Genomic DNA, 17,992 nt, shown 5'->3' with positions numbered 1-17,992 from the left:
GTGTACATGTTTGCGGTCATGTCATTAGATTTAATATCTGGCTTAGTATGTATGTGCGTTTGTACGTCATCGTCCTCATTGTTTAACGCCTGTTTTCCATGCTGTCATGGGTTGGACAGTTTGACAGGATCTGACCAGCTGAAGTGCTGCTGAGGCTCCAATTATCTGTTTTGGTATGGTTTCTGCAGCTGGATGCTCGTCCTAATGCCATCCACTCGACAGAGTGTACTGGGTGCTACTACTACACAGGAGTCTCGATCCCCTGTCACCCCCCCCCCTTTGTGATTCCCAATGCCTGAAGATCCTTTTCTCACCACTTCATGACACGTCTTCCTGGGTGTACACCTTCCACATGTTTCCTCCACAATTAGAGATTGGCACCTCTTGATGTGTGGGGGGCACAATGCCCCACACAACGGTTAGGGCAGCGGACTCGCGGTTTCGAGATAAACATCATATCATTGGGTTAATGTTATTCACTGTTTTCCCTCAAAATTGCTCATCTTATGCTTAATATAGAAACCTTATACTTTACTGAAATCCATATTTATATATATACACATATATATAAATAGTATATCACTTGTATTGACCAGGCTATCAGAAGTTTTTATTCACTGCTGATCAGTATGTGCTTCTAATTCTTTCTTGATTTGCCCCTCTTTTCAATCTTGGTCTAACAACACTGAACACCTTTTTGATCTCCATGTGTCCAACACACGTGGACATGCCTACAAAGTCAGAAAACAACACAGCTCCCATGACTTTCGGAAACATTTTTTCACGCTCAGAGTTGCTGAAGCATGGAATAAACTGCCTATGTCAGTTGTTGACTGCCATGACACTGCATCCTTTAAGGCCCTCATGCTTTCTGAAATCCGCCGAAACTACACCTGATTATATATACACTTTAGATGAGTTGTAGTGCACCTGAGCACTGTACACAATTATTATTATTATTATTATTTTTATTATTATTAAATCGTTTAACTATATCACCCCCCTCCCCATACTGGAGCTCTTCTAAATGGTCTCTTCCAATCTCTTGGATACCACTTGGCAATTACACAGGCCAACCTGTTGTCTGTTAAACCTTACATGTCCAATCCGGTGGAGCTTGTGATTTTAGCATGCACGCGTACACGTGCACACACACACACTCAAACACACACACACACACACACACACACACACACACACACACACACACACTGCTCTTAGTCTTTGTAAGAAATCAAAAACACTAATGATTCTTCAGTGAATTCTTAAGAATTCTACCATTTATTGAAACACTCTTTGGGTTTTTATTTCAATCTGGTTCGTTAACCTGATTTTGTTGCTTACTTTTAAAAGTTTAAAATAATAAAATTACAATCTAAATAAACCATTAAAAACTCTAAAATGTAATTAACAGTAAAATTAACCAAAAAAATCACTAAAAAGTATTTCAACTTGAAATTTTAATCTTAAGTTTATATAATTATTCAATTAACTAATTATATTATTTGTCAAAACATTAATTTTGTTAACTGTTTTTTTTTTTAACTATTTCATTTTTTCATATTTTAATAATTAAATTTTCTTTTTTCTAATTCTTGTAACATCTTATTTTTTATATATATTCGTTATGTCTAAAAGTCTTGCAAATTTAGTTTGTTAACCCCTTGCCTATTCTGTGTGTCAGATGTACTACAACAGGACACATTCTCCTGGCATCCGTATATCATCTCTATCTCTATATATATAAACGGCAGTTTGTCTGTCTGTGTGGCTGCCAGGTTGTACCCTCACCCTGACCACAGCTTTCAACCGATTCTGATGAAACTTGACACACACATAGCCCAATGTCATAATTCAAAACTAACGCAGAAAAAATTTTGAAAAGTTCCCCCAGTTCTGAAAAAAATCGATAAATTCGACATGGGGTCTAGAATCTAAGCTTTTTATATGCAACATATTTTCTGTCGGGAGACAGCTAGGAACATCGTATACATAGAAGTATTCGAGTGAAGAGAAGACATTGCAACCTACACATGCGCCTTCGTTCCCTGGAGGTAAAGAACTAGATTGGGATTAGTCGTTGCCTACCAGGGGCTCTTACATACCCGGGCAACGCCGGGCTATGCTGCTAGTATATGATACACATACCTAATTTTTTCCAACCACCAGAGTAACTTCAGACATAGGAAAGGAAAGCTTTATATTAACCCTGGAAACGAGGGCCAACTTAAAGTCTGTAAACATTTCCTTAGTATCCATGCATTATATATGATACAAATACCTAGTTTTTTTCCAAACCGCCAGAGTAACTAAGGAGTTATGAAAAGAAAGCTTTATTTTAGCTCAGAGTGTGTGAAACAAGGCTAGTTGAAAACAAGCATGGGCTTTTAGGACAGACTTACTCTCTTTACTCTTTTACTTGTTTCAGTCATTTGACTGTGGCCATGCTGGAGCACCGCCTTTAGTCGAGCAAATCGACCCCGGGTCTTATTCTTTGTAAGCCCAGTACTTATTCTATCGTCTCTTTTGCCGAACCGCTAAGTGACAGGGGACGTAAACACACCAGCATCGGTTGTCAAGCAATGCTAGTGGGACAAACACAGACACACAAACACACACACACACACACACATACATATATGTATATATATATATATATATATATATATATATATACGACAGGCTTCTTTCAGTTTCCATCTACCAAATCCACTCACAAGGCATTGGTCGGCCCGGGGCTTTAGCAGAAGGCACTTGCTCAAGATGCCACGCGGTGGGACTGAACCCGGAACCATGTGGTTGGTTAGCAAGCTACCTACCACACAGCCACTCCTGCGCCTTATGGAAATACTTTGAACAAGTTAATATAAGTGAAACTGAAATAGCAAAAGTTGGTTTCTTATCATTTAGTTACGTTCCTCTGTCTCTTCTCCCATTAGCCACTGTTGACTCCTTGCAGTGTTACAGAGGCATAGATTTTTGTGTAGAAAGGGAAAGAAAATTTGCTGTAGAGATCTCTTGTTCCTTAGTCTTACTCTGGACCACAGCTCAATATTGTAATCAATCTATGGAAACATATCAGTACAATGGTGGAAGCACTCCGTCGGTTACGACGACGAGGGTTCCGGTTGATCCGAATCAACGGAACAGCCTGCTCGTGAAATTAACGTGTAAGTGGCTGAGCACTCCACAGACACGTGCACCCTTAACGTAGTTCTCGGGGATATTCAGCGTGACACAGAGAGTGACAAGGCCGGCCCTTTGAAATACAGGTACAACAGAAACAGGAAGAAAGAGTGAGAGAAAGTTGTGGTGAAAGAGTACAGCAGGGATCACCACCATCCCCTGCTGGAGCCTCATGGAGCTTTAGGTGTCTTCGCTCAATAAACATTCACAACGCCCGGTCTGGGAATCGAAACCGTGATCCTATGACCGCGAGTCCGCTGCCCTAACCACTGGGCCATTGCGCCTCCATCAGTACAATACATGGAGTAAGAACAAAGTCCTTCTACTGCTTAGAATACGGAACAGTCATTATTTACGTCATATGATCATAAGGTACAGGTGTGGTTGTGTGCTTAAGAAGTTTCAACCACATGGTTTCAGGTTCAGTCCCACAGCATGGCACCCTGGGCAAGTGTTTCCTACCGTAGCCTTGGACTGATCAAAACTTGTGACTGGATTTGATACAGAAACTCAAAGAAGTTTACCTTATTCATACACATACACACACACACGCGTGCAAACGCATGTGTATGTACCAAATGTACTTGCAAGGCTTTATATATAAATATCTATGTATGCTAGTGCCAACTTGACCGACAGAAGTACCTTTCCTGATTTAGTTGTTCATAGTACCCTATTTGTTCCACTGTTGTTGTTAGATTCTAATAGTAATTTTATTAGTATTAGTAGTAGTAGTTGTAGTAGTATCATCGTCTTGTTTTTAACCCTTTTCTTAGCCATATTCCTCTTGAAATACCCTGCCTTTGTTGCAATTAATTTTCGAAAAGGACGAAGAATTTAGTAAAATAAACTTAGTCATTAGCATCAATTAGGCTGATGTTTTGAGCATAAATTACCAAGTCATTTCGATGGAAGGTTTTGATTTAGATTATTTAAAACTGGAAGTTTTTGTCATAGAACAAGGAACTGTCTCAGGTTGGTTTGGTATGAAAAGGGTTAAAGAATTGTTCCAAGTGTGAAACACTTAGAAATTATGAGACGTATGCAAAAAATACATTTAGTTACAAAACCATTTTATTTTCGTACAATATTTTTTCTTTGAAATTTCATCACCATTGTCATCATTTTTTGACTGCCTTCTGTGATTGTATGGGATCAGATAAGGGATCTTGGTTGGTCTGGATCAGTTCTTTATTATGGAATTACTACTGTCTAAGATGGGTTAGCACAGCATTGCCCTCTGACTTGTCTACGAAGACAGTTACTGACTCAAAAACTTAAGAACTGGTTCAGACTGCAGCAACCAGTTCAACCCATGGTTGTTTGGAAAGCGAATGCAAAATGAAGATGATGACAATATTTTTGAAAATATTTCTATATTTTTTGCATTTTGGTATCCGTATTCACTATTGTCATAGTCTTTGTCATAATAATATTAATATCAGTAGTTATTAGTAACACTAGTAGCATTGGTAGTTGTAGTAGTAAACTTCTTTTCATTTTAACACCACTTATTTCAAAAAAAGGGTCCAAATCTAAAAATTGTATTTTGTTTTTTGAAATGCGAAATTTGGACAGAAAATGAAATTTCTCGGCTTTCTTAAACAAGTTATAACTTATTCTTATTTAATTAACTTTTTTAATTTTTTGTTGTTTTCCTATTTTTTTAATGTCTGTTATCCCGCAGCTTTTACGCATTTTTGTTATCTAAATTTTTTTGTTTTTTTAACCCTTTTTATTTTAACTGATGTTGTTTGTAACCTTTAACCTTGCTGCCACTGTTGCTGCTGCTGCTGCCACTTTTTGTTTTATTTTTTGTTATGTATGTGTTTTTTTTAAAACCCTCACCAACACTCTCCGCACACACGTTTTAATAACCAACCCTATTTACTGATTGCTTTTCATTCATTAATTATTTTCGATTGTTTCGTTATTGATTCTTTATTAATTTTTCCACCCCTTTCTTTCTACCCGGTTTATTATCAAGTCATGCACTGATCCACCCTGATTTCCTTATGTATTGCACAGATCCACCCTGATTTTTTTCACAATCTTTTCATTCCCATTTTCTCTTTGATAAAATGTTATGTATTGTTGTAGGTTAATTTTTGCTGTTCGGCGAGCTAGCAGAATCGTTAGCACGTCGGGCGAAATGCTTAGCGGTATTTCGTCTGCCGTTACGTTGTGAGTTCAAATTCCGCCGAGGTCGACTTTGCCTTTCATCCTTTCGGGGTCGATAAATTAAGAACCAGTTAAGCACTGGGGTCGATATAATCGACTTAATACCTATGTCTGTCCATGTTTGTCTCCTCTATATTCAGCCCCTTGTGGGTAATAAAGAAATAGTTATACATATGTATATATGTGAAGGTGTGTGGTATAGTGGTTAGGGTATTCAGCTCACGATCATAAGGTCCTGAGTTCAATTCCTGGCGACACACTGTGTCCTTGAGCAAGACACTTTATTTCTTGTTACTCCAGTCCACTCAGCTGGCAAAAATGAGTTGTACCTGTAATTCAAAAGGGCCAGCCTTGTCACACTCTGTGTCACACTGGATCTCCTTGAGAACTTCGTTGAGGGTACACATATCTGTGGAGTACTCAGCCACATGCATGTTAATTTCAAAAGCAGGCTGTTCTGTTAATTAAATCAACTGGAACCTTGTCGTCATAACCGACAGAGTGCCATTATTTATATATATATATATAAACATATACTGCTCAAAACTCTTGGCCTTTAAGTCACTTAGCAACTTCTGCCAATTAAAACAATGTGTGTGTGTGTATGTGTATATATATATATATATATATATATAATAGTTATCGCCATACTAATATGGCATTCTTATAAAAATAAGAAAAAAGCTGTCCGCTTATTAGCTCCATGAGGCCATTGCCTTAAGTTAGCTATTTGATACACAAACTGTATCCATATAACCTTCGAACAAGGGAGGTCAGTCGCTCCACACTACTTGACCGGCAGCTACAGACGCGTTTCGGGGTATTGCCCCTTTTCAATGCAGCGTAGCCAGCCAGTAGGTGTCGCTTCCGACAATCTCTGTTCGATGGTTTTATTTACCTAGTTTCGGTAAATAAAACCATCGAACAAAGATTGTCGGAAGCGACACCTACTGGCTGGCTACGCTGCATTGAAAAGGGGCAATACCCCGAAACGCGTCTGTAGCTGCCGGTCAAGTAGTGTGGAGCGACTGACCTCCCTTGTTCGAAGGTTATATGGATACAGTTTGTGTATCAAATAGCTAACTTAAGGCAATGGCCTCATGGAGCTAATAAGCGGACAGCTTTTTTCTTATTTTTATAAGAATGCCATATTAGTATGGCGATAACTATTATTTTCCGGGAACGCTGCCGCTGTTCTCTTTTAGAGAGACTTAGTTATTTTAATATTTCTATTATATATATATAAATATATATATATATATATATATATATATATATATATATATATATATATCAAAGGTTTGCAAGAACATGGAATAATTGTTTTTGAATTAGAGTTTTTTTTGAAGCACACAAAGTTATAAATAACGGCATGTAAATATTTGTACCTTCAGGAACCCACTATTCCAAAAATGAATTTTATATATTTATATATATATATATGTAAGATCCAAGGGTCAAGGTGTAGGAAGTTAGTAAGCTTCAAGCAATTTATAGAATATATAAAGAACAACATTCAGGAACAACTGGTTTATTGTCGCAGAAGATTGTGAATTTTCCCCGTATTGAAGTACAATAAGCTGACGAAAGTTTATTTTTTAGTTCACGGATAGCAACAGGGGTTGTTGTATATGCAGATAGATATTCCAAAATTAGGGAATGGAGTAGATAAAATCCAGGCTACATATGCTTCATAGCTAGTGGAAACTTGGAAGTAGTAAATTATCCAAATTAGGGGTAAACCGCAGGCTGCTCTTTTGGCCAAGGAAACCTTGGTTATATAAAGCTTACATTGTTTTTAGGAGATCAACTCCCTAACGAGTTTACACGAGATCTCGTTACAATGTAGACTTCATACAATCAAGATGTCCTTGGCCTGAAGTGTAGCTTGCAGTCTACACCTCTGTTTACTACTGCCACGGTTCTGCTAGTTATGGTACATGTGTTACTCTCTCTCTTTTACTCTTTTACTTGTTTCAGTCATTTGACTGCAGCCATGCTGGAGCACCGCCTTTAGTCGAGCAAATCGACCCCGGGACTTATTCTTTGTAAGCCCAGTACTTATTCTATCGGACTCTTTTGCCGAACTGCTAAGTGACGGGGACGTAAACACACCAGCATCGGTTGTTAAGCAATGCTAGGGGGACAAACACAGACACACAAACACACATACACATATATATATATATACACATATACGACGGGCTTCTTTCAGTTTCCTTCTACCAAATCCACTCACAAGGCATTGGTCGGCCCGGGGCTATAGCAGAAGGCACTTGCCCAAGATGCCATGCAGTGGGACTGAACCCGGAACCATGTGGTTGGTTAGCAAGCTACTTACTACACAGCCACGCCTGGAGTTTATTTAATTTTTGAGTATGTGTTTAAGTGTGTGTGGCAGGGTTTACTTTTCTGTTATTGTTAGGATCAGCAAAAACAAAAGCACCAGTGAGAGATAGATGTCATTTAATATATGCTGTATTTAAACAAGAGCCTACTAATAGTTTCATGTCATGGAAACACAATAATTTGGCAGATTTATAGATCAGTATCATGTTATGCAATTAAACCCAACCATGTATATTGAGCCTGAAGGATCGCTTGGAGACAGAAGGTGTTTGCTGAATTATTGTGTTTCCATGGCATGAAACTCTTAGTAGATCATATCTTTATATTGTATGTATTAAATGATATGTTTATTATGGAACAACAAGTCTTTGACTTTTTCTATTCCAAAGAGAATTTTTTAAACTTGGTATTCACACACTATTATTTATAGCTTTATTCTCCTTCAGGATTCACTGTTCCAAAACGGAATTATTTCAAGTTCTTGAAGTTACTAAATTCTTATCACATCAATAACAAACAGATACGCACATATATATGTTAATGTTCGTTTTTATATCAAATTATGTATAAAAACAATTTAACATTAAAATAAAGGTTTTTACTCAATATCTTTGGTAGAGGACATATTTATAAAAAATTTATGAAGAAAGCTTGACAGAGAGAGATAGTGATGTCAATAAACACACTTGGGCTTGATATATAAAATATATGCTATACATACACACATGTAAATATATATAGGGATATATATATAGAGAAGCAAAAACTGAAAATAGTCAGAAGATGAACACTTGTGTATAAGGATAAAGATATTTATATATATTTTTATGGAATAAATTTACGTGGAGTACAAAAATAAATACAAGGAAATAAGGGGAGAGGGTATGGTATTTCAGGCTCGACAGCTGTTTCTGGGGGCTCAGAATTATGTAATAGTTGTAACGTTGGCAGATAGAGTGTGCAAAAAGTCTGGTGTATGCAGTCAATAGTGGATGCATATAAACATACTGTAAAGCCAACCTACATCTTCTGTGGGGAAAGACTGGCAACTACACACACACACACACATATATATAATTTATAATTAAAGAAGGAAAATCAGGAAGGAAGTAAAAAAGGAAGGATAGATAGGAAGGAAGGAACGAAGTAACGAAGGATGAATGGATAAATAGAAAGGAGGGGAGGGAAGGACAAATAGAAAGAAAGGGAATCCACCCTTTATCTTAAGTATATTTTCTTTTTGTTTTAAATTTTGTTACACAGTTTGGCCATCTTTATAAATATTTACACCTCCATCCAGTTCTTATTTCAATCTGAGCCACCTCTTTTTTTTTTTTTTTTTTTTTTTCACAATATCCATTTTGTATACCCCCCCCCTCTTGTCTTTTCATTGTTCCCCATTTTAATTTTATTTAAATTTTTATTATGTTATATCTTTGCCTTTGCACTCTTTCTGCTCACCCACCCACCCACCCCTTTTTGCATGTGTGTAACTGCAACAAGTTGTTTTGTAGTGGTGACGATGCTGCTGCTGCTGCTGGTGGTTCTAATAGTGCTTGGTGTAGAATGGTGGGGGCAACTGGACAAAGGTCGAGTGGTGTAGAATGGTGGGGGTAAGACATTAGCATCTATTTAACAGGATGCTAGTTTCTGTGGAGGTGCTTGGGTTAGTGGTTAGGGTATTTGGCTCGTTATCATATGGTTATGAGTTCAATTCCTGGGAGTATGTTTCTGTCCTTGAACAAGACACTTCATTTCATGTTGCTTCAGTCTGGCTCATCTGGCAAAAATGAGTAGTTCATGTAATTTTAAGGGCCAAAGGGCCAGACATGTCACATCCTGTGTCATACCAAACTTCCCTGAGAACTACATTAAGGGTACGTGTGTTTGTGGAATTCTAAACCACTCGCATGTTAATTTCAAGAGCCAGCTGTTTCATTGATCAGATTAACTGGAAGCCACATTGTCATAGTGGAGGCACATGGCCTAGTGGTTAGGGTAGCGGACTTGCGGTCGAGGGATCGCGGGTTCGAATCTCGGACCGGGCGATGTGTGTGTGTTTATGAGCGAAATACCTAAGCTCCACGCGGTTCTGGGCAGAAGGTAGAGGCGAACTTCTGCTGACTCTTTCACTCACCACAACTTTCTCTCACTCTTTCTTCCTGCATCATGCAGGTGACCTGCGACAGACCGGCGTCCAGTCCAGGTGGGGAACCTATACGCCAAGGAAGCCGGGAAACCGGCCCTTATGAGCCAGGTGTGGCTCGAGAAGGGACAAACAGCAACATTGTCATAACTGGTAGAGTTCCAATTAGAATTAGTTAGGGTTTCCTACATTCACACCCTTGAAACCACCACCACCACCACCATCACCACTGCTGCCACTACTACTACTACTACCACCATCTTAGGTTTCATTCCCTTTTTGTTATCATTACCTATGAGTTGTTGTTTCCATGGAGATAGCTTATTTCTTCTCCATCACCCCCCCCCTCACTGAAAGCTGTTTATTGTTTTTCTTTTAGTTACATTTATTTCCATGTTCACCTTGAATAATGTAGGCTTATTATGGTAATGACACCCTTTCATCCCACCCCCCCCACACCAACATTCCCGTTTTTACTTTGATATTTCTCTTCCTTCTCTTTCTCATGGCATCATGCTTTGGTCCTGTTGGACTTGGAATATGAATTCTTCCAATGTTTTGGCACAAGGCCAATGATGTTGAGGAGCAGGGCACAAGTTGATTCCACCAGCTTAATACTTGAATGGAATCTCATTTTATTCCCTCTGAAAAGATGAAAGGCAAAGTTGACCTTGGCAGTATTTGAATTCAGAGTGCAGAGAACTGGAACAAATACTGCAAAGCATATTTTCCAATAGTCTTAAGATTCTACGAGCTTACAGCCTTAGAAAATAAAAAAAAAAATGTAATAATAATAATAATCCTTTTTACTATAGGCACAAGGCCTGAAATTTCGTGGGAGGCGGCTAGTCAATTACATCGACCCCAGTGTGTAACTGGTACTTAAACCTACCTAAGGTGGCAGAAACGTTAGCACGCCGGGCGAAGTGCGTAGCCGTATTTCGTCTGCCGTTACGTTCTGAGTTCAAATTCCGCCGAGGTCGACTTTGCCTTTCATCCTTTCGGGGTCGATCAAATAAGTACCAGTTACGCACTGGGGTCGATATAATCGACTTAATCCCTTTGTCTGTCCTTGTTTGTCCCCTCTGTGTTTAGCCCCTTGTGGGTAATAAAGAAATAGGTACTTAAACCTACCATCCCCTTATTTTTATGGGTGAGTTAGAGAAAAAATATTTAAATGATGGGGGTAGGTCATCTTGTTAGCTAATGATAAAAGCATCTAGATTTTTAATTATTCATGATTCGGAAAATAAAATTAAAAAACAACCCGTTTTGCTGCTGGGAGTTTCATATGTTTAATTTTTGTGTCTGCTTTTTCTTCTCTTCCAGCCAGGAGAGCGATATTTATTACCTGCCCTTAACAGCAACCATCCTTTCAGGAAATGTATGGTAATAGACCTGGATGAAACCCTTGTGCATAGTTCTTTTAAGGTAAGCTGCTTGTTGTTGTCGTTGTTATCATTGGTGATCCGAGCACCTTATCAAACTCCACCCGTCTAACACCCGTGGACATATTTACAAAGTCAGAAAACAGCACAGCTCCCATGACTTTAGGAAACATTTTTCACGCTAAAGGTTGCTGAAGCATGGAACAAACTGCCGGCATCAGTTGTTAGTTGTCGGAGCACTGCATCCTTCAAAACTTCCATGCTTCCTGAGATTCGCCAACACTACACCTGATTGACTTTCAGAAACAATTTTTTTCACGCTGAGAGTTGCTGAAGCATGGAACAAACTGCCAGCATCAGTTGTTGGTTGTCGGAGCACTGCATCCTTTAAAACTTCCATGCTTCCTGAGATTCGCCAACACTACACCTGATTTCCTCCCCTCCATACACACACAAGCATGTATCTGACTAATACATTGTTCGCTTTCCAGACATTTGTACATTACTGCATATACTTTATACGCACTTTCTGACAAGTTGTGGTGCACCTGAGCACTGTATACAATAATTTCATTATATTATATATATATTAAACATTGATTGCTGACTCTTTCAGCTTATCTACCCAGATTGGGCACCCCTGTACTCTTACTATCGATGGCATTGCTGTACTTGATGTCTTGCACACAGTCAAACATCTTGTTGAACACTCCTTGTTGAACAGTCATATCTAAGAATTGGGTTTATTTCAGCTACAAACTGACTTCTCTTGTTGTGCTAGTGTTGTTGTTTAACCCTTTCATTGCTGTATATATTTTGAGATGCTTTGTGTTTCTTTCAATTACTTCAAATATAACAAAGAATTTAGTAAAATAACTTAGTTATCATTAAGCTAGTGTTAGGAACATAAATTGTGATTAAGGTTTGGTGGAAGATTTTAATTCAAAACTTATGAAAACAAGACATTTGTACTCAGAGCCAGATTCAGCCGGGTTGGTAACGAATGGGTTAAAGCTTTTTAAAAGCTGCCTAGTTTTGTATTTTAACACGTTAACCCCCACATGTATCACCAGTGGTTCATTGCAACTGTCACACAATCACCACATGCATCATTGATGGTACATTTTCATAATTTGACAAAATATTTTATTCTGCATCCTTGGCTTGGCTTCATGGATATTTTGAAATCAAAATCGATCAGCATCAATGGAAATTGCAGCTGTGATACCAGTGCTGGTGGTACGTAAGAAAACCATCTGAACGTGGCCATTGCCAGTGCCGCCCAGACTGGCCTCGTGCCGGTGGCATGTAAAAAGCACCATCCGATCATGACCATTTGCCAGCCTCGCCTGGCCCCCGTGCTGGTGGCACATAAAAAGCACCATCCAATTGTGGCTGTTTGCCAGCCTCGTCTGGCACCTGTGCCAGTGGCACGTAAAAAGCACCCACTACACTCATGGAGCATCCAGCCGTAGAAACACTGCCAGATCAGACTGGGCCTGGTGCAGCCTTCTGGCTTCCCAGACCCCGGCTGAACCGTCCAACCCATGCTAGCATGGAAAGCGGATGCTAAACGATGATGATGATGATGAGTGCTAAATATTGGTTTCAAATATTTGCATGGGACCAGCAATTTTGAGGGAGTTGGTAAGTCAATTACATTCAACCAGTAATTATTTTATTGACGAGTGCTAAACGTCAAAGTTTAATCATGAAGTTGGAACACACACTTGCCTCCTTCTGTTATAACTGTTGTTTCACCGAGAGAAAGAACACACGGAACATGTGGCTTTACTGGTAAGTTCCGGAAGCGTTAACTAACCAAACTCTCAGTCCTGAAAGCTGAGAGGTGTGAATAAGCACAGTGGCTGGAGGGTTAGTTTGGCACTGCTGTAAATAATCACTTGATGTTGTGATTCAGTGGTTGCTTTGTATGGTTGCTCACCTTCTCCCATACCACTGCACCCCTGCACTCTCTCCCGGAGCCATCCACTCAGTAGTAGTGTCTTTGATTAAGAACAACACTGCTTGTAGTGTCTAACGATGGATAGGCTTAATTGAAGAACAAGTCTCTTTGTGCTTGCCTCTCTGCAACAAAGTAGCTCCTGTGTTCACAAACAGCAACAGAAACCAAAATATCAAAGCCTGCTTTGTCCAGCTGACAGATATCTCTCCCTGGTCAAGCAAAGAATGTGTGACTGTTTTATCATTTATGAAATTCCAAATTCAGGAATTGGCCAAGAATAACAGACTGTTTATTCTCTTTCAGCCTATAGACAATGCAGATTTTATTGTTCCTGTGGAAATCGAGGGTACTACACATCAAGTAAGTGTGCTTATTTATCATCATCATCATCATCATCATTATTATTATTATTATTATTATTATTATTATTATTATTATTATTATTATCATTATTATTATTATTATTATCATTATTATTATCATTATATTATTATTATTATTATTATTATTATTATCATTATTATTATCATTATTATCATTATTATTATTATTATTATTATTATTATCATTATTATTATTATTATTATCATTATTATTATATATTATTATTATATTATTATTATTATTATCATTATTATTATTATCATCATTATTATTATTATTATCATTATTATCATTATTATTATTATTATTATTATCAATTATTATTATTATTATCATTATTATTATTATTATCATTATTATTATTATTATTATTATTATTATTATTATTATTATTATTAATCTTCTTCTCCTCCTCCTCCTCTGTTATGTTTTTTCCCCTTGACTTGTTTGTGATTACTTTGGTGAATAATAAATGTTATTGGTCATACGATTCTAATGGGCAGAATCACTGGTTTATTTCCATTTCTGGTGGCAAACAGTGATATAGGAAATGGCTAAAACAGGGCAGAACAATTATCACAAAGGTTATTTTTGTTTCAAAACACTGTTTTTTTTCCCTCTCTTTTGATGCATACATTTTTTTTTACTGATACATACACATATATACATATATATATAGATTGGAGGCGCAATGGCCCAATGGTTAGGGCAGCGGACTCGTGGTCATAGGATCGCGGTTTCGATTCCCAGACCGGGCATTGTGAGTGTTTATTGAGCGAAAACACCTAAAGCTCCACGAGGCTCCGGCAGGGGATGGTGGTGGTCCCTGCTGTACTCTTTCACCACAACTTTCTCTCACTCTTACTTCCTTTTTCTGTTGTACCTGTATTTCAAAGGGCCAGCTTTGTCACTCTCTGTGTCACGCTGAATATCCCCGAGAACTACGTTAAGGGTACACGTGTCTGTGGAGTGCTCAGCCACTTACACGTTAATTTCACGAGCAGGCTGTTCCGTTGATTCGGATCAACCGGAACCCTCGTCGTCGTAACCGACGGAGTGCTTCCATCCCATAAATAGATTAGTCTTCTAAGAATCTGTGTTGCCATACTTTCTCCTGATGAATGCTGTCTTAGGTTATTACCTAATTACCTATTTTCTGTGTGAAACTGATTGGTAAAATTAGCTGAAAGGAATGTATAATGTTGTATAGTATAAAGCTTAATAATATACGCATACATAATTATCACTGAAAGACATGTACACGCATGCATGTGCACACATGCACACACACGTTTATAGTGTGAGTATGCTGTGCTGGTTTTAGAATGGGCCAGACTTCATCACTGCATATCATAAAATGCCACTAAAAGGGTCACTCTTTTACTTGTTTCAGTCATTTGGCTGTGGCCATGCTGGAGCACCGCTTTTAGTCGAGCAAATCGACCCCAGGACTTATTCTTTGTAAGCCTAGTATTTATTCTATCGGTCCCTTTTAGCTGAACCACTAAGTTATGGGGATGTAAACACACCAGCAACGGTTGTCAAGCGATGTTGATGGGACAAACACAGACACAGAAACATACACACACACACATATACATATATATATATACATATATATATATATATACATATACGACGGGCTTCTTTCAGTTTCTGTCTACTAAATCCACTCACAAGGCTTTGGTTGACCCGAGGCTATAGTAGAAGACACTTGCCCAAGGTGCCACGCAGTAGGACTGAACCTGGAAGCATGTGGTTGGTAAGCAAGCTACTTACCACACAGCCACTCCCTACGCCTATGGGTTAATGAAAGGCGAAAATCGAAATCGATCAACATCAATGGAAATTGTAGCTGTGATACCAGTGCTTGTGGCACGTAAGAGAACCATCCGAACGTGGCCATTGTCAGTGCCGCTCCGAATGGCCTCCGTGCCAGTGACACGTAAAAAGCACCATCCGATCATGGCCATTGCCAGCCTCGTCTGGCCTCCATGCCGGTGGCACGTAAGAAACACCATCTGATCGTGGCCGTTTGACAGCCTCGTCTGGCACGTAAAAAGCACCCACTACACTCACGGAGTGGTTGGCGTTAGGAAGGGCATCCAGCCATAGAAACACTGCCAGATCAGACTGGGCCTGGTGCAGCCTTCTGGCTTCCCAGACCGCAGTTGAACCGTCCAACCCATGCTAGCATGGAGAATGGACGTTAAACGATGATGATGATGATGGTAGCAAAGTGAGGGAGCGGTAAGTCTATTTAGCTCAAGGACTCTGAGAGGTGCTGGTTGCAGGATTTTAACTGTAGACCTAGGACTTAGCAGTTGATAACAAGTTTAGCAAGGCTTTATATTTATCTTCTATTTGTTTCAGTCATTGCACTGAAGCCGTACTGGAGCACTGGCTTGGAGGGTTTAGTTTGAACCAGTCAACTCTTGTATTTATTTTATTGGTCTCTTTCGCTGAATTGTTAAGTCATAAGGACATAAACAAAACAACACTAGTTGTCAGGTGGTGGTGATGATGGGGGACAAATTCAAACACAAATACAGGTGTATACTCACCCCCCCACACACACGTGATGGGCTTCCACACAGTTTCCATCTACAACCTTCACTCACACGGCATCTGTTAGCCTGGATCTACAGTAGAAGATACATGCCCAAGGTGATGTGATGTTGAGCAGGACTGAACCTGAAACCACATGGTTTGTTTCTAGTATTGGTTGGTATATGGCCAAGAATGTTCCAGCAAGGGTTTAATTGATTCTATTGAGTCTAGTTTTTGGCTGGAACTATATTTTATTGTTCCTGAAAGGACAAAAAACAAATTTGACTTTGGTAGGATTTGAACTCGTAGCGCTGAGTGCTTGAATAAATACTGTAGAAGCTTTTTACCCAACACTGTAACGTCTCTGCCTGTCTCATATGACGAGATTATTTATGTTATTAGTAGACAAAAAACTTTCTCTAAAGACCAAGTTGTTCAAAATCTAAAAAAAAAAAAAAAATTTGAACCAAGGGAAATAACTCTTTAACACTTTATTAACTCGTCCAGCATCTGTGACTTCACACTACTACCTTCACAAGCCAATGAGGTAACTCCCATTCGGTACCTCAGCCTTGCTGGAAATGATAGTCTAATTCCTACAATTTGTGCATACACCTGAACCCCTATGTGGTATCTTTATCTGCTAGAAATAACAGCCTAATTCTCTGATTTTATACACATACTGTACTGTGTAAAAACTGGAATAACACATTAGACAATGTAGTCCCAGATACGTTCCTAAAAAACAAGACTAGGTTACCTTTATGTAGATGTATACATAATCCATTGATTGCACATGTACACCTCTGCATTAAAATACAACTCTCACTTTCTTATATATATATATATATATATATATACACACACGCACACTTACATGGTTTTAATATAATTTTTAATGTATCGACCGGTTTCGCAATCGCTATTCATGATATAATGTTTAATTTATATGAATATATTTTTTTCTTAAGAAGAAATTTGGTCCATGTTGTTTGTAATGAAATTCATGACTGAATTATATATATATATATATATATATATATATATATATATTATATATATATATATATATATATATATATATATATATATACATATATATATTACAGTGTGTACATGCATATATCTCTATGTAAGTTTACCTCTCACTTCTCTTTCTTTTTCTGTCTTGTTTCATTTCTAGGTCTACGTTTTAAAGCGGCCTTATGTTGATGAGTTTCTCCAGAAAATGGGAGAACTTTATGAGTGTGTTTTATTTACTGCCAGCTTAGCTAAGGTAAATCAGTGATTCACTCTTCTTTTCATTTTCTGTGCATCTGTAAATAAGTGTATTGGTGTGTAATAAGTGTATGTGCAGTGTACATGAAATCAAGATAGTTTGTGTGGCAGATACTGTGGAAGTTTATATGTGGTTGATATAATGTGGAAGTTTAAACATGTCCATAAGGGTACAGTGTGACTGCGTGAACATGTGTTTGTGGTACAGGGTGGAAGTTCAAATATGCTGCTGGGGTAGTATATAAGTGTAGACATGTCTAGGTGGAACAGTGTGGGAGTCTTAATATGTTGACAGTCTAACAGTTTGAACATATGTGATGGGGGGTACAGTGTAAGAGTTAGAGTAGGTTGGTGGGGTACAGTGCAGAAGTCTAAACACCAGTGGTTGATACAGTGTGAGAATTAGAACATGTTGATGGGGGTACACTGTGAATGCTAATATATGTTGCGAGGGTTAGTGTTGAAGTGTAGACATGTTGTCTGGGTGGTAGCATGTGAGAACCTTACTATAGTATGATAATGAAATTATTGTATACACTGCTCAGGTGCACCACAACTCGTCAG

The 17,992-nt window shown here is 38.4% G+C and overlaps 1 protein-coding gene across 3 annotated transcripts in view; it reads left to right on the top strand.

The window, feature by feature from the left end:
* LOC115222912 (CTD small phosphatase-like protein) overlaps positions 1 to 17,992 on the top strand; it is a 225,145-nt gene that overhangs the window by 202,732 nt on the left and 4,421 nt on the right. For all 3 annotated transcript variants that reach the window (XM_029793301.2, XM_029793302.2, XM_036511998.1), the window contains 3 exons: positions 11,192 to 11,293; positions 13,520 to 13,576; positions 17,334 to 17,426. In XM_029793301.2, the coding sequence (XP_029649161.1) occupies positions 11,192 to 11,293; positions 13,520 to 13,576; positions 17,334 to 17,426 (252 nt within the window). The remainder of the gene's footprint in view (positions 1 to 11,191; positions 11,294 to 13,519; positions 13,577 to 17,333; positions 17,427 to 17,992) is intronic.

Source organism: Octopus sinensis, linkage group LG21 (genome assembly GCF_006345805.1).
Source record: "Octopus sinensis linkage group LG21, ASM634580v1, whole genome shotgun sequence".
NCBI lineage: Eukaryota > Metazoa > Mollusca > Cephalopoda > Octopoda > Octopodidae > Octopus > Octopus sinensis.
This window is presented reverse-complemented; position numbering and strand designations above follow the sequence as displayed.